Source organism: Mauremys mutica, chromosome 12, assembly GCF_020497125.1.
Source record: "Mauremys mutica isolate MM-2020 ecotype Southern chromosome 12, ASM2049712v1, whole genome shotgun sequence".
Lineage (NCBI taxonomy): Eukaryota > Metazoa > Chordata > Testudines > Geoemydidae > Mauremys > Mauremys mutica.
The window spans coordinates 9,615,801-9,643,461 of NC_059083.1; the positions used below are offsets into that span (position 1 = coordinate 9,615,801).

The 27,661-nt window shown below is 52.7% G+C and overlaps 3 protein-coding genes across 3 annotated transcripts in view; all 3 read left to right on the forward strand.

Moving 5' to 3' along the window:
- The first annotated feature begins 1,746 nt into the window (after positions 1 to 1,746).
- Positions 1,747 to 3,188, forward strand: LOC123345876 (protein S100-A16-like). Its single transcript, XM_044982933.1, has 2 exons — positions 1,747 to 2,295; positions 3,048 to 3,188. The coding sequence occupies exons 1-2, from the start codon at positions 2,191 to 2,193 to the stop codon at positions 3,186 to 3,188; spliced, it is 246 nt and encodes an 81-aa protein (XP_044838868.1). The 5' UTR covers positions 1,747 to 2,190.
- A 6,704-nt stretch (positions 3,189 to 9,892) lies between these two features.
- Positions 9,893 to 27,661, forward strand: part of LOC123345648 (protein S100-A16-like) — a 643,389-nt gene continuing 625,620 nt past the window's right edge. Inside the window, exon 1 of the mRNA XM_044982646.1 lies at positions 9,893 to 9,923. The gene's annotated coding sequence lies outside the window, so the exon portion shown is untranslated. The remainder of the gene's footprint in view (positions 9,924 to 27,661) is intronic.
- On the forward strand, positions 10,085 to 12,914 carry LOC123345651 (protein S100-A16-like). Its single transcript, XM_044982653.1, has 3 exons — positions 10,085 to 10,244; positions 10,964 to 11,133; positions 11,783 to 12,914. The coding sequence occupies exons 1-3, from the start codon at positions 10,202 to 10,204 to the stop codon at positions 11,921 to 11,923; spliced, it is 354 nt and encodes a 117-aa protein (XP_044838588.1). The 5' UTR covers positions 10,085 to 10,201; the 3' UTR covers positions 11,924 to 12,914.

The window sequence follows — 27,661 nt, forward strand, 5'->3', positions numbered from 1 at the left end:
GTAGGCTTCCCTCCTTTCCCGAGCAATATTCCTACTGTCACCGATCACGGACCCTGCTGGGAGGGGAGGGTTCGGCTCAGCCCCCCCGTCCCCTGGCTTTAGCTGTGTCAGAGCAGGCCTCCGTCTCCGTTCCTGTGTCGGTGCCCAGACTTCTCCCCGGCAGCCCAGTCCCCGTCACCCTGCCACCTGCCACTCCGGGACCAGCTGTCTCGTCCCAGATGAGGCACCGTCCCAGAAATAGCCCCTGGCGCCCTGCCCCACACCCGGCCTCTGTTTGCAGCCCGCTCAGATCTCAGGCTTTCCCGGTCCTTGGGAGCAGCAGCCCCCACCCAGGTGAGTGAGCATCCTGCTCGGCTTTAAATGTCCCAGCCCAACTGGGATCCCAGTCACCAGGACCCCGGGCAGTTTGCTGACAGTGGGAAGCGCCAGAGCCTATTTCCCAGGCCTTTGAGCACTGCCAGCATCTAGCCCAGACCCTGGCCCAGGGAGACCTGTCAGCGGCCGCAGGCTCGTGGGGCTATTCAACTGCAATGCAGACGCTCTGGCTCACTCTGGATCCTGGGGTCTAAGCCCCTACCCCTGCTGCACCCGAGCAGCCACCCGGCAATTCTACAACCCCGCGGCCCAAGCCGGAGTCATCAGCCACGGCCCAGCCCCCAGGGTTTTACTGCAGCGGAGACATCCTCGTAGTCTCTGCGTGACCACGGCTGGTTTCTGGCCTGGAGAACGTGACCCTGCTTCACACGCCACCAGAGACAGGCTGGGGGCCCAGAGTTGGGATCTCCCCGGACACAAACCGTTCCAGCCTTTCCACGGATCGCGGGGCACAGGGCAGTTCTTTGGATGCAGGCCGGGGGCAGGGCTGGAAGGGCGGCTTTGATGCATCTTGTCTAGCCAGCTCATGCACCTGCGTTGTGGCGCAAACGGGATTTGAAGGGGGCTCCAGCCCTTGGGCTCTCGTAACTTGCCAGGCAAGAGGATGCCCATCTGGTTCCATCTAACCAGCGACCAATCCCCTCCCATTGAAATTCAGCCCCCCTGCGCTTCTCTTTCCCGTCTAGGGTGACCAGATGTCCTGATTTTATAGGGACAGTCCTGATATTTGGGGATTTGTCTTATATAAGTGCCTATTACCCCCCACCTCCATCTTGATTTTTCACATTTGCTGTCTGGTCACCCTATTCCCATCCCATCCCCGCCCTGAGTCCGTAGCAGTGAGAGCTCTTTGCTGAGCAATCGTCATGGCGCTCACTCACTGCCGATTCTGGTCTCTCTAGCAACCCAGAAGCACTTTCCCCGGTGGGCCCATGGGGCAGAGTCTGCAGCCAGAGCCGTCCGGGGAGAGGAGCGGTAAGAGACGCGTCACTAATGAACCTGACCATTCTGGGCCCTGGTTCTGCACGGAGCCTTCACTACATCAGCCAGTAAAAATGGCCCAAGTCCTAGGGTCTCTCTTCAGTGTAATGCAACATTTTCTCTGCACACTCCCCTTATACTCCGAGTCTGTCAGACTCACCCAGAACCCACCAACTGCCGCCATTAGAGAAACAGCTGAGTGACCCAGCTGAGATCAGGGCCCCGTTGTGCCAGGCGCTGCACAGACACAGAGAGAGAGAGTCCCTGCCCCAGCTGAGATCAGGGCCCCGTTGTGCCAGGCGCTGCACAGACACACAGTGAGAGAGTCCCTGCCCCAGCTGAGATCAGGGCCCCCTTGTGCCGGGCGCTGCACAGACACACAGGGAGAGAGTCACTGCCTCAAGAAGTTTACCATCTAACTAGACAAGGGCAGGTCTGTTTTCCCCGTTTTACAGCTGGGTTACTGAGGCCTAAGGAGATGGAGGTTCAGATGTGGAGCTGGGCAGGAAAATGTCAAGACAATGTGCATTCGCAGGTCGACGTTAGAGCACTTCGAGTCACTGACCTTTAATCACAAAGTGATGCTCAACCATCACCATAGCAGAGCTGAGCCCCTTCTATCTAGCCCCCCACCACACACCCCTCATCCATCCCTCCCCCAGACTCCAGCAGATCTGGTGGCCCCAGCAGCAGGTACTCCCCAGCCTTCCTAGCTGAGGTCTCTGGGACTGGTGGGCCCACACTGACACCGTCTGCCTTTGCTTTGGAGGTGGAAGGAAGCCGGCTGAGACGGCCAGGGAGGGGTCTGAGCTGGAACACGGCCTCTGTGTGATTATGGACAGCTTCTACAGATACGCCGAGGGCCCGCCTGGAGCGAAGGCGCTGGACCAGGCGGCTTTCCAGAACCTGCTCAGCAATGAGTTGAGCCATCAGCTCACGGTGAGACCCGGCTACTGGTACCCCAAGGCAACCAGAGCCATCAACCACTAACTGCTAGCAAAGGGGATCTGCCGATACCTCTCAGCCCTTCCCTCCAGCCTCCTGCTATCCCAGTCCTGGGCCTCCCCCCAGCTCTGCTGGTGCCCCTCAATCCCGACCTGCAGCCCCTGCTAACCCAGCCCTGGCTTCCCCACCACCAGAACTCCCTCGGAGCAGATCAATCCCGACCCACAGCCCCCTGCTAACCCAGCCCTGGCTCCCCCACCACCAGAACTCCCCCGGAGCCCATCAATCCCGACCTACAGCCCCCTGCTAGCCCAGCCCTGGCTCCCCCGCCCCCAGAACTCCCCCGGAGCCCATCAATCCCGACCCACAGCCCCCTGCTAACCCAGCCCTGGCTCCCCCACCCCCAGAACTCCCCCGGAGCCCATCAATCCCGACCTACAGCCCCCTGCTAGCCCAGCCCTGGCTCCCCCGCCCCCAGAACTCCCTCGGAGCCAATCAATCCCGACCCACAGCCCCCTGCTACGCCAGCTCTGGCTCCCCACAGCCCTCACAGCTCTGCCAATGGGCTTCGAGCTTGTATCTCATCTCTCCTTTATACACACATCTGTGTGTGTGGGAGCCCTGCTAGGCCGATCCCCTCCAGCAGGGGGTGGTATTGCATCCACCCCAGCAGTAGAGCCTGTTACTGATCCACGTGCCAGACGCTGCCCCACGCGCTGACTCCCTGTTTCTTTGGTGTGTTTTAGAACACAGAGGTCGAGGCGGCCGTGATGCGCACGTTTGAGAAGTTAGATGCCAACAAAGATCAGAAAATCTCCTTCGACGAGTACTGGCAACTCATCACCTGGATTTGCCAAGTGATCCGGCGCCGCGATTATAACGAGTAGTGACTGGGAGGTTGTGTGAGGAAACCGAGGCACGCGCCGCATCCGGAAAGGCCTCCAAATCCTTTGCCTTAAAGACTCAAAGCAAACCTGCACCTCCCCCACTCTTGGAAACCCAGTGACCTTAATCTGCCTGCTGGGATCCCTCCACCCCCATCCCCGTTCTGCACGTCTCATGCTGCCCCCATTCCCCACCACCACCACCACCAGGATCCCACCCTGGCCTTTACTCCCCATGCTGCCCAACTCCCCCCAGTGCTGCCCAACTCCCCCACTGCTGGGAGTCACCATGTACACCCCGAATCCACTCTGGCCTGTGCTCCCCATATAACCCCCTACCCTATTACCCTGCTGCCAGGATCCCTCACAATTAAACGCCCCCATCCAGCCCTGGCATGGGACCCCCACCCCACCCATCTCTCCAGCTGCTGGGCTCCCACACTGATCCATGCCCTGTCACTGGGATCTCTCCCCCAACCCCTATGGGCTGCCCTCTCCGCGCCACCCACTGTCACTCGGTAACATGGCTTGAATAAAGAGTCTGCTCTGAGCTCCGGCTGCGTCTCTGTTCTTACTGCAGCCTGGATTGGATGGGTCGGTTCTGGTGTGTGGACATGCAGTACAGCCCAGAGCCAGCAGAGGGCAGTGGGGCACTCCCAGGCTGGGCACATCATTGTCACACTGCAGGCGGGACTCAACCGACCAAGTTCTGGGACCTTCTCAGCTGCCCTGGCATCCCCCTGTCCTCCGCCCCGGCATCCTCCCCTGCTCCACCCCGGCATCCTCCCCTGCTCTGCCCTGGCATCCCCCTGTCCTCCGCCCCGGCATCCTCCCCTGCTCCGCCCCGGCATCCTCCCCTGCTCTGCCCTGGCATCCCCCTGTCCTCCGCCTCGGCATCCTCCCCTGCTCTGCCCTGGCATCCTCCCCTGCTCCGCCCTGGCATCCTCCCCTGCTCCGCCCTGGCATCCTCTGGGTCCCAGCAGCGGGGCCAGGGCTGGCATGGTCTGGCCATGCTGTTATACGATGGGGCACGGGGCAGATTGGTGCAGCAGACAGAGGTAAAGGGCGTGGGCTGAACCTGGAGCTCCTGCTCACATGAGTCGGGGGAGAGAGGCTGCGTCTACACCAGAAGCACTTGCCTGGTGCGTCGTGCCAGCAAAGCGCCCCTAGGGTGCACGCCACTCAGACTGTCACCGCTGCCGTGGTCGAGAGAGCCTGGAGCACAGGGCCTGGGGTAAGACCCGTGGCCGTGCTGTGACCCAAAGCCAGGCCCTGTGTCAAAGTGGATGCCTCCAAGTTCAGTGTCCGATACAGGCACTTGGCAGCAGTATCGCTGGTGCTGCTAAAACACAGGCGCCCCATAGCGATACCAGGCGCTGGGTGTTCATGGGCTCATGCTCCAGAGGCTGGGCCAGGTCCAGCCCAGCACAAAGCCGGGCAGAAGCACAATCCTGGCAGCTGGTACAGGAGCACACGACCCCGAGGAAAGCGGAGGCCAGGGTGATGGATACGGCTGCTCTGGTCGAGCCCACGGGTACAAGGTGCAGGGGAGTAACTAACCGCGTCACGCGGGTCCTGCTGCACCACTTGTTTGGATCTGGGTACAAAAGCGATTCAGAGGAGGGGGATCTTTGTCTGGCTTAGGGGGCAGTGGAAAGTCCCGCCGCTGACTGAGCTGGGCCAGTGTCACGGGCAGACACGCCTCAGTGCACCTGTACATGTACAGGGCACTAGTACCGTGCTTGGTCGGCAATTAACCTGGCCGAGTGCCAGGGCCGGCTTTAGGAAATGCAGGGCCCAATTCGAACAGTTTCGATGGGGCCCTGGCAGGGATGACTTAAAAAAAAAAAAAAAAAAACACACACCACATGTGTTAAAAACAAAACAAAACAGGGGGCTTGTTCTCACTGGGCGTTGCTCCGAGTCTCTGGTGGCACTTCGGTGGCGGATCCTTCATTCGCTCCAGGTGTTCGGTGGCACTGAAGGACCCACCGCTGAAGTGCCGCCGAAGACCTGGAGCGCTGCCAGGTGAGTAAAAATTTAAAAAGGCTCCTCTACCCAGGGAAGAGATTCTCACTGGGCGCGGGGCCCTCTTAGGCGTGGGGCCCGATTCGGGAGAATTGGTGGAATAGGCCTAAAGCCAGCCCTGCCGAGCGCCTTCGCCACTGAACTGAGCGTGTGGTCGCTCGGGGCAGATCGATGGAGGTCTGCTGAGCCAGCTGTCTGCAGGGCTGGCGTGTCATACAGAGAGGGCAGACAGACACGCACATGAAACTGACAACGCTGGAGTGGTGATGCCGTGTAGGTTCGCCCTGCTGCGTGATACATCAGTAGCTGACGTAGATCCAGCTGTTTCTTGGAGATGCTGCCTGCCAGAGAACCTGCTGAATGGACACAGTGACCAGTTCATCAGGCATTGCTATGTCAGGATTTCATTTTGGTACCCAGATACCGAACACGAGTGTTTTGAAGAACACGCGTCTGTTTGAAACAGTGTCATTGACCCCAAACGATGACTGGTGCTAAGGGGGGGATTTCTGCACACAATTTCTAGTTACTATGGCACTGCCATCAGCAGCACCAAGAGCTTCTTTTCCAATTTGTTTTCCCCTTGGCCTTTATGTGGTTTGCGGCAATGAGTTGGTTCACGTTTTCTTGCATTTGGTTAAACAGTTTAGCGATGTCACGTGCATTGTAAGAAGGGGACGGCTCCTTCGGTAGCCAGCCCTTAATGCCGGGAGTTACAGGCGTAGAGACAGTTTCCCCTGCCTGCTAGTCACACTCGTGAATGTTCTGTTACGTACATAGAAAAATATATTTTTCATATTAGCCTGTTTCCAATCAACCTTCAGATTCGGATCATCTCGAAATGTGACCCATCATTCCAGCTAGAGTTTGGAGTCTGCTACTTGGAGAGATCCCAGACTGTGGAATAATCTCTACCCAGCCGCTTTGGCCTGGGCTAGTACATCACTTCACAGAGAAGGTTACAGCAATCAGACAGTGGCTTTTACACTGTGGCCAAATGTATCCATAGCTCAGTGATTTAAAACCACAGCCACATGAACTCAGTAATACACGTCTTTAAACACCAGTTAGATCTGGCCCAGCAAGTGGTTTCTAGCTGGTTGCCTACTTCGTATCCATATACAGTAAACTGAGGGGTAGTTGATCCGTCTGTTATTTGTAAAGCTCTTTCTTGATGCCCGGATGTTTTTTCACTGTGCACTGATATCTTCTGGTGTCTTCCTTCTGCAAGATGCCCCCTTCAACAGCTTACGTTGGTTAACAAATAGCATCTTTGCTTCACATTTTTTCTTTGGTTCAGTAACCCAAATTTAATACACAGATTAATTTAGTTCGTTTGCACTGAAATAGGGACCAAGTCTTTTATAACACAAGCTTTGCTTTTGTTCTGATTTTCCCAAGTCTTTAGCACAGACAGACCTGTTTTAGATACGTTTGCAGTTGTTGCATAGATATTCCTTTTCCCTTAACGTGTGCATTACCAATTTTTTCATAGTAAGCATAGTGCTTGATTGCTAAAATGGGTGTTCTCAATCTTCTGTGAGAAAGTGTCCGGCTCTCCCCGGCTGAGCACTCTGTTTTAGCAAAAAGAGTTAAGAACAGAATTTTTACCCAAGCTTTTTAGAGTTAATTTGCTTGTGATCCCAATCCCACCTTTATTAACTGTTCAGAAGCACAGACTTTACCGACCACTGCTTTCCCTCAACATAACATAATAGAAAAGAGTATAAAATTACACCAAAATGAATAGTAAATGCAGGTCTATGCAAACACTTTGAGGGTATAAAACTTTCAGATACTTGTTTGTATTTGGTAGACAAAGATGGAATCCTGTTGAAATAGTTTGGTTAACTTTAACATGTTGCATAAACAGGCATAGTATATATTGTTATATTTTTGACATCTTTGCTATAACATTCTTATGATTATATTTGAAGGTACAAACAAGTTTATAAAAACAAGGGCTGTCAATTAATCGCAGTTAACTCATGCAATTAACTCAAAACTAATTAACTCGATTAAAAAAAATAATCGCAATTAATCTCAGTTTTAATCACAGTGTTAAACAATAATAGAATACCAATTTAAACTTATTATAAATATTTTTGAACGTTTTCTACATTTTCAAATATATTGATTAAAATTACAACACAGAATACAGAGTGTAAAGTGCTCACTTTATATTAGTTTTGATTACAAATATTTGCACTGTAAAAAGAAACAAAATAAATGGTATTTTTCATTTCACCTAATACTAGTACTGGAGTGCAATCTCTTTATCGTGAAAGTGCAATTTACAAATGAAGAATTTTTTTTAACATAACTGCACTCAAAAATTTTAGCGCCTACAAGTCCACTCAGTCTTACTTCTCGTTCAGCCAATCGCTCAGACAAACAAGTTTGGTTACAATTTGCAGGAGATAATGCTGCCCACTTCTTATTTACAATGTCACCTGAAAGTGAGAACAGGCATTCACATGGCACTTTTGGAGGCGGCATTGCAAGGTATTTACATGCCAGATATGCTAAACATTTGAATGCCCCTTCATGCTTTGGCCATCATTCCAGAGGACATGCTTCTGGGCTGATAACGGGTTCTGCTCGATAACAATCCAAAGCAGTGAGGACCAAAGCATGTTCATTTTCATCATCTGAGTTAGATGCCATCAGCAGAAGGTTGATTTTCTTTTTGGGGGATTCGGGTTCTCTAGTTCCCTAATCAGAGTGTTACTCTTTTAAGACTCTTGACAGCATGCGCAACACCGCGTCCCTCTCAGATTTTGGAAGGCACTTCAGAGTCTTAAACCTTGGGTTGAGTGCTGTAGTTAGCTTTAGAAATCTCCTACCAGTACTTCCTCTGTGTTTGGTCAAATCTGCAGTGAAAGTGTTCTTAAATCGAACAACATATGCTGGGTCATCATCCGAGACTGCCGTAACATGAAATATATACGTCAAGGTGTTCAGTCACAAATTAAGGCATTATTTTTTAAACAAGCATCAGCAGCATGGAAGCATGTCCTCTGGAGTGGTGGCCGAAGCATGAAGGGGCATATGAATGGTTAGCAGAATGGTATTATATTACTGTTCAACAGTCTGATGAAAACTGCAATTCATCATGATTAATTTTGTTAATTGTTTGACAGCCCTAATAAAATAACCCCCCGAAATTGACATTTTACTAATATTACCTTGACGTTAATGCTGAAGATTCCCCTTACGCTGTTTCCTTTGAATAAAAAACCTGTGATTAATAAAAGAAAATGCTTTTTGTTTGCAATTACATGACTTGTTGAGGCAAAACTATATATACACATCTATTTATCACTCAGGCCTTTTTAAGCTTTGCAAAAGAATTAATAGGTGTTATATGCCAACCATAATATTAAAATAATGCAGTACCACTTCTATTAAAAGAAAGTACAAAACTGACTTTTGTTGCAACAATTTTTTTTAATAGTCACATGACACAAACAACATACAACACAGGATAACATGTGTGACATGCAAAACAAACTTGCAATTGTTTTTAAAAATGCTATTCCATGGAAATAAGAAAAGCCCATGTTTCAAATCTTAGTCAGTGGTTAGGATTAGAAGCAGAGTCTGCATTTCTGTTGCTTGGCAACCATATCTTCAGAAAAGTTAGGAGTCATTCCAGCTGTTGCATTCCTGAAGGATTAAAATAATTAATTCCTTGGGCTTATTAAAAACAAAGTTTTCAGCTTGTTTTCTTTGTTTGTTTTGTTTTCGGTTGCTTCATCTTTTTCAGCAATGGGGATGTCTTTAATAACTGTAACTTTTCACTTTTCAAAGGAAGAGAGGGCAGAAGTGAGGGGAGGCGGGGGGACCGGGGTGAGAAGCAAGGGAAATTAGCGAACTCTGTCACGTTATCGTAAAGTACAGGCAGCAGCAGTGAGTGTAGTAAATGGAGAGAGGATATAAAGGAAAACGTAACCAGTGGGGTAGAATGCAGATTATATGATGAGCTGTGAGCGAGGGGGTGAAACACGATGGGAACCTGCACCCCTGGTTTTGATCCTGGCTCTCAGCGGCGAGTGGGGGTTGTTGCCTGCTCATGAAAAACTTGTTTGTTCCTGCAGTGTCTGTTGCTTTTGTCTGCCTGCCAGCTGGGTTGCAGGAGCGCCCTGGCCGGCTGCAGTTAACTGTTTCTGGGCACCTCCGTGTGTTAATGCAGCAACCCCAGGTGTTAACCCGCTCGCTCTTGGGGTTCCACTTGGAAGTTCTTTGTTATCACTCCCCTGTGATCGAATCGCAGCTCCCGTCTCCTCATGTGCTCTGTCACCTGGACCATTTTTAACCTCATCTGATTTACCAAGCCAGTGACAGTATTGTTTGCTGCTTCCCTCTCCTGGGCACTCACTTCTCCCGTTCGGCCTAGGTGTCGGTTCAGGTTTTACCGGAGCCTGGATCTTATCCTACGGGTGGCCCCTGCCCGTGGCTTGTTAGGTGGCTGGTTCGGGTGATTCCCAATGTCCCCATTGCAGCCCCATTCCAGCCATTCCATGTTCCAGTTTTTAATTCTGCTCTGGCCACCACGTTCCCTTCCTGTCCCCATTGTTCAAACACTACAAAAGTGCCCAGAGTTTGTTGTTGCCCAGCAAGACCAGACCAGGGGGCGGCAGGTCCCTCCGTCCCAGGTTCTCTACAGCTGTTTCCAACCGTCTGCGCTGTCCCGGGACCTGCCGTAAGGTATCATGTCTCTGCACTGTCGGCTTCCCGGGCTCTGCTGTGTCTCTTGTTTCTTTTTATTCATTTTCTGTCCCTGTTACTAGCCCCCGGCGGGTCATCTTAACCATTTAACAGCCACAGCCATAGTTTGCAATATTGTCCATTTCTAACTCTTGTTACTTTTCAAGGCTACCGTCTTGGCCTGAGCCTTACAGATTTGCTGAGCAATCATCATGGTGCTCACTCATGCCCGATTCTGGTCTCTCTAGCAACCCAGGAGCACTTTCCCCTGCGGGCCCATGGGGCAGAGTTTGCAGCCGGAGCCGTCCGGGGAGAGGAGCGGTAAGAGGCGTCGTTAACTAATCTGACCATTCTGGGCCCTGGTTCTGCACGGAGCCTTCACTACATCAGCCAATAACAATGGCCCAAGTCCTAGGGTCTCTCTTCAGTGTAATGCAACATTCTCTCTGTAACCTCCCCCTTTCCCCTCTGAATCTGTCAGACCCACGCAGAACCCATCGTCTGCAGCCACACTCACCCACCACTTGCTGTTATGATATTTGTATTAGAGTAACAGCTAGACAACTCTTTGTGCCAGGCACTGCACAGACACACAGCAAGATCAGGGCCCCGTTGTGCCGGGCGCTGCACAGACACACAGGGAGAGACAGTCCCTGCCCCAGGGAGTTTACAATCTAACTAGACAAGATGAGGACTGTTTCCCCTGTTTTACAGATGGGTTATTGAGGCCTAAGGAGATGAAGGTTCAGATGTGGAGCTGGGTGGGAAAATGTCAAGACAATGTGAGTTCATAGGTAGATTTTAGAGCACGTAGAGTCACTGACCTTTATCACAAAGTGATGCTCAACCATCACCATAGCAGAGCTGGGCCCCATCTACCTCTGTAGCCCCCCATGCCCCCATCCTTCCCTCCCACAGACAGCAGCAGGTCTGGTATCCCCAGCAGCAGGTACTCCCCAGCCTTCCCAGGACAGGGGCTCCTAGCTGAGGTCTCTGGGGCCGGTGGGCCCATCCTGACGGCAGCTGCCTTTGCTTTGGAGGTGGAAGGGAGCCGGCCGAGATGGCAGAGGAGGGCTCTGAGCTGGAAAGGGGCCTCCATGCCATCGTGGGCAGCTTCTACAGATACGCCGAGGGCTCCGAGGGACCCAAGGAGCTGGACCAGGCGGCTTTCCAGACGTTGCTCAGCAATGAGCTGAGCCATCAGCTCACGGTGAGACCCGGCTACTGGCTCCCCAAGGCAACTGGAGACATCAACCACTGGCTCCTAGCAAAGGGGGGGGGAGTCTCTCTGTGACCCTCAGCCCTGCCCTCCAGCGCCCTGCTGCCCCTGCCCTGGGCTCCCCGCCAGCTCTACTGGTGCCCCTCAATCCCGACCAACAGCCCCCTGCTGTCCCAGCCCGGGGATCCCCCCACAACTCTGCGGGTGCCCCTCACTCCCAACCCAGAGACCCCGATGAGCCCAGCCCTGGCTCCCCCCCCCCCACAGCGCTCTGCTGGGGCCCCTCAGTCCCGGCCCACATCCCCCTGCTCTCCCAGGAGTTAGCGCTGCTCCTCACAGCTCTGCCAATGGCACTAAATCCTGACCCCCTGACCCCCCTGCTATGCCAGACCGGGCTCCCCACAGCCCTGCCAATGGGCCTCAAGCTTGACTTGTATCTCACTTCTCCTTCGCGTGCGTGCACACACACACACACACACACACACACCCTGTGTGTGGGGAGCCCTGCTAGTCTGACCCCCTGCAGCAGGGGGCAGCAGTGCGCACACACACACACACACACATGGCAGTAAAGCCCGTTACTGATCCACGTGCCCGATGGGTCCCCAGCAGTGACTTGCTGTTTCCTTGGTGAGCTTAGAACGCAGAGGACCGGAAGGCAGCGCTGGACATGTTTAAGACGGTGGATGCCAACAACGATCAGAAAATCTCCTTCGACGAGTACTGGGATCTCATCGCAGAGATCTGCCGAGTGATCCAGCGCAGCCATTATAATGAGTAGTGACCGGGGAGCTGTGTCTGGTGGGGAAACCGAGGCACATGCCTCAACGGGAAATGCCCCCAAATCCTTTGCCTGATGCACTCAAAGCAAACCTGCACCTCCCCCACTAAACCGTAATCTGTCTGCTAAACACCCCCACTAAACTCAGCGACCTTAATCTGTCTGCTTGCTGGGACCCCTCACCCCCTTCCCCGTTCCGCATGTCTCATGCTTCTGCAGCTGCCCCTGTCCCCCTTGCCTGGATCCCACCCTGATCACCCCTCGGTCTTTGCTCACATGCTCCCCACCTTGTCACAACCCAATGGCCCCCTCCCTCAGGTCCCTTGGGGAGGCAGATCAGCACTGTATGTTGCTAACGTTGTTGCAAGCATCGCAAGGCATTTTGGGAAGGGTTAAAGGTGTGAGAGTGGAGTGGACGATTCCTTTGCAGGTTGCGAGAGGCCAAAGGGGGAGGAAGGAAGAGTGCAGAGAACGGGTTACCTCGACACTTCAGCTCCGAAGATGCTGGCCTCAGTCCAAGGTCAAGGCACTCGACAAGCTGAGCAGGGCCGCAGAGATTGCAAAAACGAGCGAGACGGCAAGGTCAGCGACGGGGAAAACAGCCTCACATCCGTGGAGCCGGTGTGTTTTGGGAAAGCTGAGGAGGCTACAGAAAGCCGGTTTGGACTGGTACAAAGAGCACCAGGAACAGAGGACCCTGAACGAAACACCCCCAAAAGAACCCAGGACTTAAAAACGCTCCCGAGAGCCAAAGCAAGTCGGAGAAAAACAGCAGACCCTGGACAACACGTAAATGGGACAAGAACTCCTGTCCACCCCTCCCCCTCTTCTTCTTACATTACACCCCGGCTTGGCCAGCCTCAGGTAGTGCGGGTGTGAGTATGAAAGGGGGTTAGGGCTTGGGGCACTAACGCTTTCTTCCTTCCTCTGAGTGACATGGGAACCCCCAGCGCTCTCTGCTGCTGTTTTATTAATAAAGCTTTAAAACTTAGACACTTGGTGTGCTTCGTCATCTCCTCCCCTAACGATCCTGCAGCCTCAGCCTGATCACCTGACGCCTCAGGCAGCTTAGTAACAAAAATCTGTCACACTCTCCCCCACTGCTGGGAGTCACCCCGTACACCCCGAATCTGCCCTGGCCTCTGCTCTCCATGTCACCTACCTCCCCACTGGCTCTGGCATGGGAGCCCCACACGACCCAGCTCTCCGTCACTGGGATCTCTCCCCCACCCCCTACAGCCTGCTCTCCGTCACACTGACAGTTTTAAAAATCAAAATGGGATGTTTTTCTAGAGGATCGGCTCTTGTTCAAGCAGGGATTAATTCAGGGCAGTCCTATGGCCTGTGTTATACTGGTCATTTTAGCTTAGCACAGTGATCCCTTCTGGTCTTGGAATCCACAAGTCTATGACATAAGAACATAAGAATATAAGAACGGACATACTGGGTCAGACCAAAGGTCCTTCCAGCACAGTATCTGTCTACCGACAACGGCCAGGTGCCCCAGAGGGAGTGAACCTAACAGGTAATGATCAAGTGATCTCTCTCCTGCCATCCATCTCCACCCTCTGACAAACAGAGGCTATGGACACCATTCCTTACCCATCCTGGCTAATAGCCATTAATTAACAACCTCCATGAATTTATCCACTTCCCTTTTAAACGCTGTTATAGTTCTAGCCTTCACAAGCTCCTCAGGCAAGGAGTTCCACAATTTGACTGTGCGCTGCGTGAAGAAGAATTTCTTTTTATTTGTTTTAAACCTGCTGCTCATTAATTTCATTTGGTGGCCCCTAGTTCTTACATTATGGGAACAAGTACATAATTTTTCCTTATTCACTTTCTCCACATCACTCATGATTTTATAGACCTCTATCATATCCCTCAGGCCCTGGTCTACACTATGGGGTTAGGTCGGTTTTTAGCCACGTTAGGTCAATTTTAAAATGACTGCGTCTACACAACCAACCCCGTTCCTTCGACCTAAAGGGCTCTTAAAATTGACTTCTGTTCTCCTCCCCGATGAGGGGAGTAGCACTAAAATCAACCTTGCTGGGTTGAATTTGGGGTAGTGTGGATGCAAATTGATGTATTTGGTCTCCAGGAGCTATCCCAGAGTGCTCCAGTGTGACCCCTCTGGACAGCACTTTCAACTCCGATGCACTAGCCAGGTAGACAGGAAAAGCCCCAGGAACTTCTGGATTTCATTTCCTGTTTGGTCAGTGTGGCGAGCTCAGCAGCACAGGTGACCATGCAGTCCCCCAAGAATCGCAAACAAGCTCCAGCATGGACCGAAAGGGAGATACTGGATCTGATTGCTGTATGGGGAGAAGAATCTATGCAGGCCGAACTCCGATCAAAAAGAAGAAATGCAAATATATTTTCCAAAATCTTACAGGGCATGATGGAGAGAGGCTACCACAGGGACACACAGCAGTGCCCGCATGAAAGTTAAGGAGCTCAGGCAAGCCTACCAAAAAAACAAAGGAGGCAAACGGTCTCTCTGGGTCAGAGCCCCATACATGCCGTTTCTATGATCAGCTGCATAGCATTCTGGGGGGGACCCTACCACTACCCCACCACTGTCCGTGGACATCTGCAAGGGGGAAGTCTCACGCAAGAGGGAGGAGGATTTTGTGGATGAGGAGGAGGAGGAGGATGCACAGCAGGTGAATCTATTCTCCCCAGCAGCCAGGACCTTTTCATCACCCTGGAGCCAATACTCTCTGAAGGTGGGATCCCCAACCCTGAAGCTGGAGAAGGTACCTCTGCACATTTGTAACTACAGTACAGGGTTTAAAAGCAATAGTGTTTAATGTTTGATTTGCCCTGAAGACTTGGGATGCATTCGCAGCCAGTACAGCTACTGGAAAAGTCTGTTAATGTGTCTGGGGATGGAGCGGGAATCCTCCAGGGACATCTCCATGAAGCTCTCCTGGAGGTACTCTGAAAGCCTTTGCAGAAGGTTTCCGGGGAGGGCTGCCTTGTTCCATCCTCCACGGTAGGACACTTTACCACGCCAAGCCAGTAGCAAGTAGTCTGGAATCATTGCAGCACAAAGCATGGCAGCGAATGGTCCTGGGTTTTGGTCACATTCAAACAACATTCGGTCTTTATCTCTCTGTGTTAGCCTCAGGAGAGTGATATCATTTATGGTCACCTATGATGGGGGTGTTTCCATTCACCAGAGAGTTCTTGTGTTAGTGGCGGGTTGTCATTATTAGTATATGCAGAACTAGCCAGGAAAAGAGAGACACATTTCTAACCAAGCAGGAGGTCACATGGACACCAAGACTCTATATAACACAATCATGAACCCAGGGCAAATCAGGTCTGACCAGAGGGCATAGATCTGGATGCGAACAATCTCACCATTGAGGGGTACATACTTATGCAGCAGATGCAACTGAGAGGCTGCCTAACCCAGGAGGAAAGGTCTCCTACAGAGCACTGTGAAACACAGCTTTACTGCAGACGTGAGTTGAATAAATACTCATGGTGAGCTCCCAGCACTGTATTACTGGGGTATCGTGATATCATTGCATTCCACTGTGGCTGCAACTAATGACTACAGCAAGGTGTGGAACATACCAAAGGGTGAAACGGTTTTAAAGGAATGAGCATTTCTCGCATTGACAGCATGCAAAGCATCAGCCCCTCTCCCTCCCTCCCTGTTGCTCCTGGATGCGCCGCCCTGCATGGTCTCTGGAGACAGGTGGGGAACGACGCTGAAGGAGCAAGGTAAGTTCTCTACCTGGGATGAAGGGGGACTTAGGGAGCCTGGGCCTGGCTGCAGACCAGGGTTCCAGCCATGGAGCGTCAGGTGCCAACAGCAGGCTCTCAGGCGCTGACCCCCAGCTCTTCTCTGGCCTCACAGCCCTGGCCTTCAGCCACGGGTCTTCAGGCTCCGACCCCTGGCAGCGCAGCCGCAGGCTCCAATCCCTGGCTCTCGCCTATGGCGTCAACCCCCAATCCCGGTGGCAGCCACTGTCCCCAGGTGCTGATCCCCGGCAGCACACTCCGAACCCCAGCCATGGTCGCTGGTCCTGGGTGCTGTCCCTGGGCTCCAGCAGCTCCCCAGCCCCGGCTGCCTGCCCTGGGTGCAGATCCCTGGCCTCAGGCTCCGGCGGGTGCTGGCTCTGGATCCTGACCCCTAGCCCTGGCTGCACAGCAACAGGTGTGGACCCCAAGCACCATCCCTGGTAGTGGCTGCTGGCCCCAGGCGCCAACGCCCGGCCACGCACTCCGATCCCCAGCCCTGACCATTGACACTGGACACTGCTCCTGGAGGTCGACCCTGAGCTCCTGTGGGTGCTGGCCACTGGTGCCAATCCCTGGCTCTGGTCACATGGCATCAGGTGCCAACCCTGGGATCCAGCGGATGCTGGCCCTGGACACCGATACCTACCCCTTCCTCAGTCACGTGGCAGCAAATGTGGACCCCGAGTGCCAACCCCCGGCTACATGGCAGTGGATGCCAATCCCCAGCCCTGACCACACAGCAGCAGGTACTGACCCCCAGCCACCAATCCTCACCCCCCGACCATGCGGTAGCCAGGGCCCCTCGTCCATTGCACCTGGCCTCTGCTGCCTCCCCCAGCCCTGCATCCATCTTCCCTGCCCCCCGCTGCCTCAATCCCCACCCCATCCAGGTCTTAATTTGCCAGGACTTGCTGTGAAAAGTGATATTAACAAACACACAACTGGTGATTAGCAACTTTAACAAGAGCCTTAACACCAGGTGTCCTCTCTTCCCCCAGTGCTGGGAAGGGCTGGGCCCCAACTGGCAACACTGCTCTGCCAGGGCTCAGCCCTGCAAACAGTTTAGGGAGTGTGAGCAGAGCCAGTGGCAAATGCTCAGAGGGTCTGGGGAGAGCAACAGCTCCATCCTGAGCTAGCCACCTGCACAGATTCATACAGCACCTAGCGTTTTCCATGTACGCTCCATCACAGGGCCCCACTTGTGCAGCCCTTCCCTTCTAGTGCCTAGGTTGATGTTCAAGTATCTCCTTCCCCCCTAACCCCGCACTCCTCTCCTGATCCCCTTCCCCCAAATCTGCACTCCTCTCCTGATCCCCTTCCCCCAACCCTGCATTTCCCCCTGCTCCCCAAACCCTGCACTCCTCCCCTGATCCCCAAACCTCACACTCCCCCAACCCTGCACTACTCTCCTGATCCCCTTCACCCCAACCCTGCAGTCCCCCCTGCTCCCCAAACCCCGCACTCTCCCAACCCTGAACAACTCTCCTGATCCCCTTCCCCCAAACCCCACACTTCCCCCTGCTCCCCAAACTCCGCACTCCTCCATCCTTGCACTCCTTTCCTGACCTCCTTCCCCCCAACCCTGCACCTCCCCCTGCTCCCCAACCCCCGCACTCCTCTCCTGATCCCCAACCCTGCACCTCCTCCTGCTCCCCAACCCCCGCACTCCTCTCCTGATCCCCAACCCTGCACCTCCTCCTGCTCCCCAACCCCCGCACTCCTCTCCTGATCCCCAACCCTGCACCTCCTCCTGCTCCCCAACCCCCGCACTCCTCTCCTGATCCCCAACCCTGCACCTCCTCCTGCTCCCCAACCCCCGCACTCCTCTCCTGATCCCCAACCCTGCACCTCCTCCTGCTCCCCAACCCCCGCACTCCTCTCCTGATCCCCAACCCTGCACCTCCCCCTGCTCCCCAACCCCCGCACTCCTCTCCTGATCCCCAACCCTGCACCTCCTCCTGCTCCCCAACCCCCGCACTCCTCTCCTGATCCCCAACCCTGCACCTCCTCCTGCTCCCCAACCCCCGCACTCCTCTCCTGATCCCCAACCCTGCACCTCCTCCTGCTCCCCAACCCCCGCACTCCTCTCCTGATCCCCAACCCTGCACCTCCTCCTGCTCCCCAACCCCCGCACTCCTCTCCTGATCCCCAACCCTGCACCTCCTCCTGCTCCCCAACCCCCGCACTCCTCTCCTGATCCCCAACCCTGCACCTCCCCCTGCTCCCCAACCCCCGCACTCCTCTCCTGATCCCCAACCCTGCACCTCCTCCTGCTCCCCAACCCCCGCACTCCTCTCCTGATCCCCAACCCTGCATCTCCTCCTGCTCCCCAACCCCTGCACTCCTCTCCTGCTCCCCAACCCTGCACCTCCTGCTGCTCCCCAACCCCTGCACTCCTCTCCTGATCCCCAACCCTGCACCTCCCCCTGCTCCCCAACCCCCGCACTCCTCTCCTGATCCCCAACCCTGCACCTCCTCCTGCTCCCCAACCCCCGCACTCCTCTCCTGATCCCCAAACCTGCACCTCCTCCTGCTCCCCAACCCCTGCACTCCTCTCCGGAGCCCCTTCCCCACAATCGCCTCCTGCCCCGCACTCCCCCGCGGCCCGAGCCTCCCGCGCCAGGCACTCGGTGCCGCCGGACTCCTACCTCCAGCAGCTGCACGTAGCTCGCCGGGAACCAGCCGCGCAGCCCGTCCTCCTTCTGCCCTTCCCACCAGCCGCCGTCCGGCACCTGCAGCAGGGTGAGCAGCTCCCCGGCGGCGAAGCGCAGCCCCTGCCAGTGCCGCTCCCCGGAGAAGGGGTAAAGCGTCTGGCAGCGCGAGCCCGACATGCTGCGCTGCAGAGCTCCCACCCGGCGCTGGCAGTGCGGAGCGAGCGCGAGTGAGCGCGAGCCGCCCCCGGGCCGCGCCCCCAGCCCGCCCCTCCCGCCCGGCCACCGCCCGCGGGCAGCGCCCCTCGCCGCTCGCCCCGGGACCGGCCCCGCCTGCCTGAGGGAGCGGCAGAGACTCGGCTGGGAGTGACACCGGGGGGGTGATGGGCTGTGTCGGGGGCAGCTGTGGGTGACTCCTGCGGGGTGTGTGTGTTGGGGGGGGGTGATGGGCTGTATCGGGGGTAGCCCTGGATGAGTCTCGCTGTGTGTGCGTGGGGGGGTGATAAGCTGTATCGGGGGTAGCTGTGGGTGACTAACGCAGGGTGTGTGTGTGGGGCAGGTACCTAGCGCCTCCCTCCCCCGCAGTCTGTAAGAGAACCTGTGTCTCCCTGTTTGGCTGCAGACTTTAAAGCCTATCATAAAGTATCCACATTTCCTCATATAGTGTTTATATAGACATTTCACAATGATATTAAGCACCAGGGGGTCATTTGTTTTCAGAAAAACCTCACCCCGTACTCTCGTATAATACAGTACTATTGTATCCAGTCAGTTGATTCAGTTGATTATCACATGAAGTTCAGACCAGTAAATCTTTGCAATGGACCCTTCTGAAAAATAAAACCCAGAAGAGCTTCTCTCTCCTGCTGGGCGTAGACACCAGGCTGTCTTGTCCCCCGCTTCTCAGTGTGAGCTTTGATGGGTCTGTGTGCGGCTTGAATGTAAACTGAGTTAAACACACAGTCCTTCACTTAGGATCAATCTGTTTAACAACTCCCCCGGCATATGGAGTTTGAACTCATTTTAGTGACCATTCCAGTGTATGTCCATAACTCTTAGCAACCATCACGTACATATATCACACAAGGATATGAATGGTCAGAGAGTTATCAGTTTTCAAATGATACCTCACAATGTGTATTTTGCACAAAGATTGTTACAGTCGTGTGTAGGGTGTGAATACTGGGGTCTAGTGTCACTGCACACATGGTCTGTCGGCACCAAAGATGAGGAAGAACTGGGGTATGATGGGGAGCCAGTCTAGGAGGCGGGGGGACAGGGTTCAGATGACCAGTCGCAGAAACACAACAAGGAGAAGGACGCTGGGAACGGTGGCAGACAGACTGGCACCATTCGGACTGACAGTGGTAGTGAAGTTCACCACCTTGAAAGTCACACCAGGCACGTTCTCCTGGGTCCAATCGTTGTGGGCGTTCGGGCGGTTGTAGACCCCGAGGTAACCAGGAGCAACAGCAAGTTCAGAAGGAGATGGCAAGCCTGCTGGACAGGCAATAATTAAAGAGTCAAACAGTCCCTGGGTTGAGGAGGTCGTTTTGCTGATGTTTACAGGGAGCTCCTCCCGAATGTGGGGGGGCAGAATGGGAGGAAGCACGAAGGGGCTTGTTTGAAGATTTAACCAGGGAGTGATGGGGGCTAGCATCATGGGCCATGCAACTGCGAACACTGTGTGCCCTTAGCCCAGGGGTGGGCAAACTGCCCTGTCTGCAGGCGCCGCACCTGGAGCTCCCATTGGCTGTGGTTCCCAGCAATGGGAGCTGCAGGGGCGGTGCTTAGGACACAGGCAGCGTGTGGAGCCTCCTGGCTTTCCCTATGCATAGAAGCCGGATTGGGGATGTGCTGCTGCTTCTGCGAGCCACATGGAGACACGGTACTCACATTTTTGTCGCTCTTATCTGGACTCTCTGCAATTGGGCCACAACTTTCCTGAAACGTGGTGCCCAGAACTGGACACAAGACTCCAGCTGAGGCCTAATCAGTGCGGAGTAGGGCAGAAGAATCACTTCTTGTGTCTTGCTTACAACGTTCCTTCTCTTGCCTCCATATTACAAGTGGCAAACAGAGGGAGACTAACCCCAGGTTTTTAAAAGGTATTTAGGCCACATAAATCCCATTGGTTTCAATGTGAATTAGGAACTGAAATCCCTTTAAAAAATCTGGCCCTAAGTGATTTGCTCAAGATCACAAAGGAAGTCTGCAGTGGAGGCGGAATTTAAACTCAGATCCCTCAAGTCTTAGATGAGTGCCATAACCTCTGGACCATCCTTCCTTTCTCCTGTGTGTGTCTAATGACGTGTTTCTGTCTATCTAACCCCAGACATAACCATGTCTCTGTCTATCTATCCCCATAGAAAAACATCCGTCTGTCTAGTGTCTACCTGTCTATCACCTTTTCATAATTAAAGCAGGAGCTATGCTACGTATAAGAAGTCAATTAAAACCACAAACTAGGAATAAACTCTGATAAGTTCAATAATCAGCATTCTCGTTGAAATCAGTAAGATTATGTTCACACTGGTTCACTGTATATTAACTGAGGAGATATGAATGAAGAGCCAAGTTAAGCAGCGGGAGCTGAATTAAAACTATGGGTGAGACCCTCATGCCTACTCTGGCTTCTTGCACAGCCTAAAACTGGAGTTCTGCAGTGGGGAAGCAGAGACAGCAAGTGAGTTTGGAAAAGCTTCCACCTCCAAAGAAAAGGACCCTAATGAATACCAAGTAAAACATCTCCCTCTCTCCCGTGCTCACATGCAGTATCTTATCATCCTGTACAACCTATGGCTACAAATCTCTATAATTTACCGTGAGTGACTGGAGACAGTGGCAGGACCAGTCTGTCCTTCTCAGAAGATAGTTCATTAGCAGAGTCATAAAGCAACTTCCTAGAGAATCTCCACCTAATGGGCCACAATGAATTGCAGGTCAAACAGCATCAAGAAAGATGATTCCCTTGGAAGCTAGGTGGGTCCTGATGATCCTGTTCCTTCTCCCGCTTCAAACTAAGAAGAAAACTCAACTATGCAAGAGAGATTTCATTCCATTGTTGGTGTGTATCCACCCCGAACCCATGAGACCTTCCATGGGGGCAGAGAATGGTGCACTGGGGAAGTGCATTCCATTCTGTACTGTCTTTATTCACAATATTCTCTCTCCAGAGCTGTCGACTGAGAATATTTCACCAGCACAAAACTTACTCTGGGAAATTTTAAATGAAAATGTTTGATATTCAAATAAATGAAGCACATTTTTAGAAAAAAAAAAAAGAAGAAAAAACCCTCCATTAAACAAGATTCTTTGAAACCAAGGGGTCTTGCCCCAGCATGCGGAGCCTGACTCGACTACATGAGGTCCCTTCCACCCTACATTTTCATCTTCATATGCACAGCGTATGAAATCTTTTAACTCGTTACAGCACAATGGACCAGACACTCGGTTGGTATAAATCACCATAGCTCTGCTGATGCTGATGGATCCGTGACAACTGACGCCAGGTGATGATCTGTCCTGATATTCCCAAACTCTGACATGCAGCGTTCAGGATAGTTTAGGCAGTTGGTCCCATTTCACTGCAAGTTATTTTGTGAGAGAAAACGAAGACAACATTTTGGGGTCAAAAGCATCAGCACTTTGAGAACAGAAAAACAATCTTTTCTCTTGGTTGACAGAATGGATTTCGGAGTTTTCCTCGGGTATTAGAACTGCAAGAAAAATTGACCTCTCATCTTAGTCTTTGCCCCGTAATGTTAAAGCTTGTTGCAAGATAGAGATCTCTCTCTCTTGAACTCAAATGGATTGTGTAATGGGAGGTGGGGTTTATTTGTTCTGCCAACACCAGGGGACAGAATTCCTCAGAGCTCTGAATCACAAGTCAGGCACAAGCGGAGTGAGTGTGTCGTTAAAATACCAGTTGCATTTCCTGGCAGCAGGAGGTAGTTAGACACCAATATATGGTCTTCAAATATTGTTCAAGTTCTTAGACATGTTGATGCTTCCTTTTGTCTTTCCTTCTGTTTTATGCAGTTCATGTATCTGAAAATCCCCCCTAGCAAGAAGCACGTCCAATCACAAATACACTTAGAGGAGCACGGCAAGATTTTAATCAATATCTGCCAGGATTAGAGCTGTGAAGACGGTTTCTTTCAGAGCAGCAGGACTAGACGTCTGGATGTTGCACAGCCAAAGGGCAAGGAGCATTCTGCTGCTGAGCGCTGAGCGAGAAGGAACATTTGCAGCAGCAGCATGAGAGGGTCCAGGACTCCAGTAAAAAGTCAGGAAATGCACCTGCCCGTGCCCGTCCGATTCAGATCTCGATTGAGTGCTGCCAAGGCCCCCAGCAAAGAGCCTGTCATGCCACATGCCATTTAGCTGAGCCCTGGCGGGATCCTTATCAGGCAGGATAACGAGGGTGATGCTGCAGCTGGGAACAGGGAAGATCCTGCCAATGGCCCTAAAGCCCAGGATGTGACCTCCCATCAGATCAGGAGGACCAGTTTGGAGACGATAGCAGTGAAAACTCTGCAGAGGGGGATGTGCCTGGCCAGAGACTGGAAGTCCACGTGGTTACTGCAGCTCTCTAACCCCTCCCTCCCATTGTTTTCTAGAGAAATTGGACTTTCAACACTGAGGATTTGGTAGGTTATGGCCAAATCAGTTACTGCCCTGGATATTATGCCCTGCATTGCTGTGTGTGTCTGGGGGGTTGTGCAGATGCCACAACATTTGCATGGCCTCCTCTCCCTTCCCCTCCCCTCCACCAGCCTCTGCTGGGCACAATCCCAAGTGGATGCAGGGCACTGGGGTGGAAAGGTTTCGGAAAAGCCAGCTTTGCTGTTTATCCAAGAGTTCAGAGTATGGGCTGTACGGCTTGTGCTGAAGCCCACGGTCGGTAGCAAGTTCACAACTAGAAATCAGTGCCCCTCGGTCCGTTTCACCGCAGGCAGGCAGGTGGGGGTGGAGGGGTTCAAACACGGCTTGGGTCAATGCTCTCCATCCTAGCTCAGGCTTTGGTTGGTTTCCTTCATTTCTCTCCCAGTCCTGGTAACTTATTCTGGAAAGTTTCTCAGGCAGCAGGAATTCTCCATGGCCTTTCAGGAGAACTGGGAGTGCAAACCTGCTCAGGCCTTCATAATAGCCAGGTCCCTACCAAATTCAGGGCTCACTTTGACTAGTTTACAAACCTCTGGCCTTGAAATTGACCAACGTCACCATTTCGATGTTTCCACCTGACATTTCATGGTATTGTAACCATGGGGGTCCCGATCAACCTGGGAGAATGGGGGAGTTCAGAGGTTGTTGTGGTGGGGTCACAGCATTGCCACCCTCACTTCTGTGCTGCCTTCAGACCTGGGCTCCAAGGGCAGCAGCCAGCAACCTTTCTGAAGCTAGAGGAGGTTCCCACATGTGCAGGTGGGGCCCTGCTGTTGGCAGCACCTCAGCTCCTACCGACTACTTGGGAGCACCTTGGCTCTTACCATTTTCGGGGCATCCAGAGAAATGGACCCTTGAGCCCCAGAAAGAACTGCAAGGGAAGCCCTGAGCACTCACTGCAGAGGCCAGGCAGAAGCCCCGAGCCCAGGCACCTAGAGCGCCAGCAGGAGTGGGGAGGGGCATGAAAGTCCTGAGCCTGGTGCCCCAGCACTGGCTGCAGCCACAGGGGGCCAGAAGCTCTGAGTCCGGGCACCCAGAGACGTGAGTGGAGCAGAACTGCCAAGAGCAAAGCCCTGAGCCCAACGCCGGGCTGATGCAGCGCACTCACTTCTGCATTGCCTCTGCAGGTGCGTCTGATATCCCCACGGAGAGGAAGTCCTGTCCCCAGCCGGGCAGAGAAACAGCTAGGAGGCCCCTACTGGGTTCTCCTGGCTGAGGGGTCCAGCAGGACGGGGAGATCAGATTTCACAGGGCAGGGCTAATTCGATCTAGCCAAAAAAGGCACAACAAGAACCAACAGCTGCCAGCTGAAGCCAGAGAAATTCAAAGGAGACTTAGGCACACAGTTTTGACAGTGAGGGAGACTAGCCACTGGAACAAATTACCCAGGGGAGAGGTGGAGTCTCTGTTTCCTGGTGTCTTGTCGTCAAAACTGCCTGTCATTCTGGAAGGTGCCTTTTAGTGACTTACAAGCAATTGGGCTTCATATGGTGCAAAGTGCGTGAAATTTCATAGCCGGTGAAATAGAGGCCACATTAGGAGTCTGGATTGTTTCATAACCTCTATGAAAAGCTCAGTGTGGGGTGCGGAACAGACTCTGCTGTTTTGCTGGGTGGCCTGGCTGGTCCCCAGAATCAATAATGAGCAAGTGGGGTGATCCAGGCTGCAGCTCAAACATCCAGCTGGGCTGGCCAGGGGCAGACATCAGGCCTGCCAGGGAAAGGTGGGTGCGGCAGTGACTTCACAAAGGCCTTTGGCAGGAACTCAGCCTATTGGGCAAAGATGATGAGGCGTCTGTGACCTCACAGAGCTCCCTTGCCAACAGCCAGGCAGGACAGGGATGCGGGGCAGGGGGAACCTCGGAGAGCCCTGTAGCCTTGCTGCAGCAAGCCTCCATCTCGTGGTCTCTCACGAGAGAGTCTGTAGGAGAGAGTCTGTGCGTGTGTTTCTCATTTCTGTGTGGATTTATTTCAAAGATATTGTCATCTGTGTAGAAGGTAAGAAAAAATACAGGCTCTAAATACAAGATAGGGGACTCTATCCTAGCAGATTCAAAGGCATCACCACCCTCCTAGGGAAAAAGTTTGTGCTAATATCTGAGCTTTCCACCCTGCAACTTGAGAGCATTGCTCCTTGTTCTGTCATCTGCCAGCTCTAAGATTTCGTGAGAATCAATCTTTCATTAGGAAAATAATTCAAAAACGCAAATACAAAACACTTTGAGTGAAATCAACCCCTCCTGATCTTTAGTGTCTGGGAGTGTGGGCCTTGGGGGCCAGACTGAGACCCTCATGGGCTAGTAACACCCAAGAAGCCAGTAAAATAATTCCAGTTCTCTTACCATCCAAGCCTCCCTAATCCAAGGAACAGCTGAGGGCTGAGGGAGACAGAATGTCTAACTCATGACTGAAAATACAAAGATGTGTTATTGGCTTTGGTTGGGGGACAAGTAACAAATCTGTTGGGATTCTTGCCCCAAACAACAATCGCCCATTGTCCTTTAGAGCACGAGGACCCTAACGCGCCTGACTTGCTCAAATCTCTCTCCTGCTAGGGCTGAGAGAATTTTCTCCATCCCCCATGATACCGAGGGAAAGAGAAAAGAAGTGACCTCTCTGGTCACACAGCAAGGGCATGCCAGAGCTAGAAAGAGAAGCATAAGAAAGAAGTTGTATCAAAATGTTTTGCATTTCAAACTAACAAATTTCTTAAACAAAGGCAATTTGATGTGTGGTTAGTGAAGTGAAATGATACATTCTTGTCTCCACGAGTTTCTAGATTGATGAACCAGTAGATCTATCCCCTAGTTTTTATCCCTAGATTGAGGGAGGAAAACAAGTTTGCCTGTTTTGTGAATTCCCAATGGCTTTCTTGAATTTCAACAAACTAGTTGATTGAACTGAACGATTTGAATAAACTGAAAGGAAGACAATATTTTCTGCACCTTTCAAGGAAGCTACTGCTGCCCAAAGCTGGGTTAGCATTTCAGCTAGCTTTGCTTCCGGGGCCTTAGGTATCACATCAGTGGTGCGACTGTCTGAAAAGCTTGGCAGTGAACATGTTCTACTGAATGTTATTTTTTCTCTTCTATTTAAATTATTTAAAAGATTGTCATAAATTGGGCCCTTATCAGAGGTTGTCAATTTCCAATATAATTATGACAGTGAGGGAGACTAGCCACTGGAAGAAATTACCCTGGGGAGAGGTGGAGTCTCTGTTTCCTGGTGTCCTACCATCATAACTGGTTGGGAAGGTGCCTTTTAGTGAATTACAAGCAATTGGGCTCAATAGCGTGCTAAGAGTGTGAAATTTCATAGCCCGTGAAATAGAGGCCACATCAGGAGACTGAATTGTTTCACAACCGATGCCTCTATGAAAAACTCAGCGTGGGGTGCGGAACAGACTCTGCTGTTTTACTGGGTGGCCTGCTTGCTCCCCAGAATCAATAATGAGCAAGTGGGGTGATCCAGGGTGCAGCTCAAACATCCAGCTGGGCTGGCCAGGGGCAGAGGTCAGGCCTGCCAGGGAAAGGTGGGTGTGGCAGTGACTTCACAAAAGCTTTTGGCAGGAACTCAGCCCATTGAGCAAAGACAATTAGTTGGGAATTGGTCCTGCTTTGAGCAGGGGGTTGGACTAGATACCTCCTGAGGTCCCTTCCAACCCTGATAGTCTATGATTCTATGAGTGAGGCCTCTGTGACCTCACAGAGCTCCCTTGCCAACAGCCAGGCAGGACAGGGATGCGGGGCAGGGGGAACCTCGCAGAGCCCAGGAGCCTTGCTGCAGCAAGCCTCCATCTTCCCTTTACCAGTTAAAGGTTATGAGCAGACAATGGCTGGAAGTTGAAGCTAGACCAATACACACTGGAAATAAGGCGAGGAGCATTTTTAACATCAGAGTTTGGAGCAATTCACTGAGGGTTGTGCTGGATTTTCCACAACTGGCCTCTTTTAAAATCAAGCTTGGGTGTTTTACTAAAAACCTGTTCTAATTCCTATGGGAATTATTTTGAGGCACATTCTATGGCCGAAGTGAAACAGAAAGTCAGACGACAGTGGTTTCCTCTGGGCTTGGAATTAATCTGTGACTCGCTGGGGGCGTTTGGAATGTGGCCATTTTGCTTCCCTCTTCCTCCTTCCCTCTTGTCCCTTCTTCTCAATTAGAAAATGGGTCACCAGAAAAGCCTGATTTCCACCCTGTGCCCCTTCCATTCGTGCTGTAAGCTGAAGGGCATTGTGACTTGAGAGTGAATTCAGCCAGTCAGTGCTAACTCTCCACAGGTGATTTGCATAAGTCAGTAAATGAGCCTGCAGGTTTCCGTGGGAGCGATGCCCAAGGCAGGGCTCAGGCTTCGGGTTTATGCTCCGGGTTAGTGGAGTCAGGGAGCGACAGGTGGCTGAGTTACCTCTGGTGTCACAATGTTACTGCTCAGGTTCCTCTGCCTGCTGCACCACCTGGGCAGTGACTGTCAAGGGGAAGGTTTTGTGGATTTGAAACTTAGAAACCAGGAAGCGCAGGAGAGGAATGGCTTAGAGAGTTTGGCAGTAAAATGTAGGTTTTGTGGCAATATCCTGTGCAATTGCTACTGGATCCGGGATGGAGACAGCATTCCTGCCCCTCCCACCACCTCTTAGCTGGGCCTACATAAAAGAGACTAG

Excerpts from the sequence above, each read along its gene's own strand:
- LOC123345876 (XM_044982933.1), top strand. The coding sequence starts at position 2,191 with ATGGACAGCTTCTACAGATACGCCGAGGGCCCGCCTGGAGCGAAGGCG. Across the intron at positions 2,296-3,047 it reads AGTTGAGCCATCAGCTCACG|AACACAGAGGTCGAGGCGGC; the intron begins GTGAGACCCGGC and ends GGTGTGTTTTAG.
- LOC123345651 (XM_044982653.1), top strand. The coding sequence starts at position 10,202 with ATGGGGCAGAGTTTGCAGCCGGAGCCGTCCGGGGAGAGGAGCG. Across the intron at positions 10,245-10,963 it reads GCCGTCCGGGGAGAGGAGCG|GTGGAAGGGAGCCGGCCGAG; the intron begins GTAAGAGGCGTC and ends TTTGCTTTGGAG. Across the intron at positions 11,134-11,782 it reads AGCTGAGCCATCAGCTCACG|AACGCAGAGGACCGGAAGGC; the intron begins GTGAGACCCGGC and ends TGGTGAGCTTAG.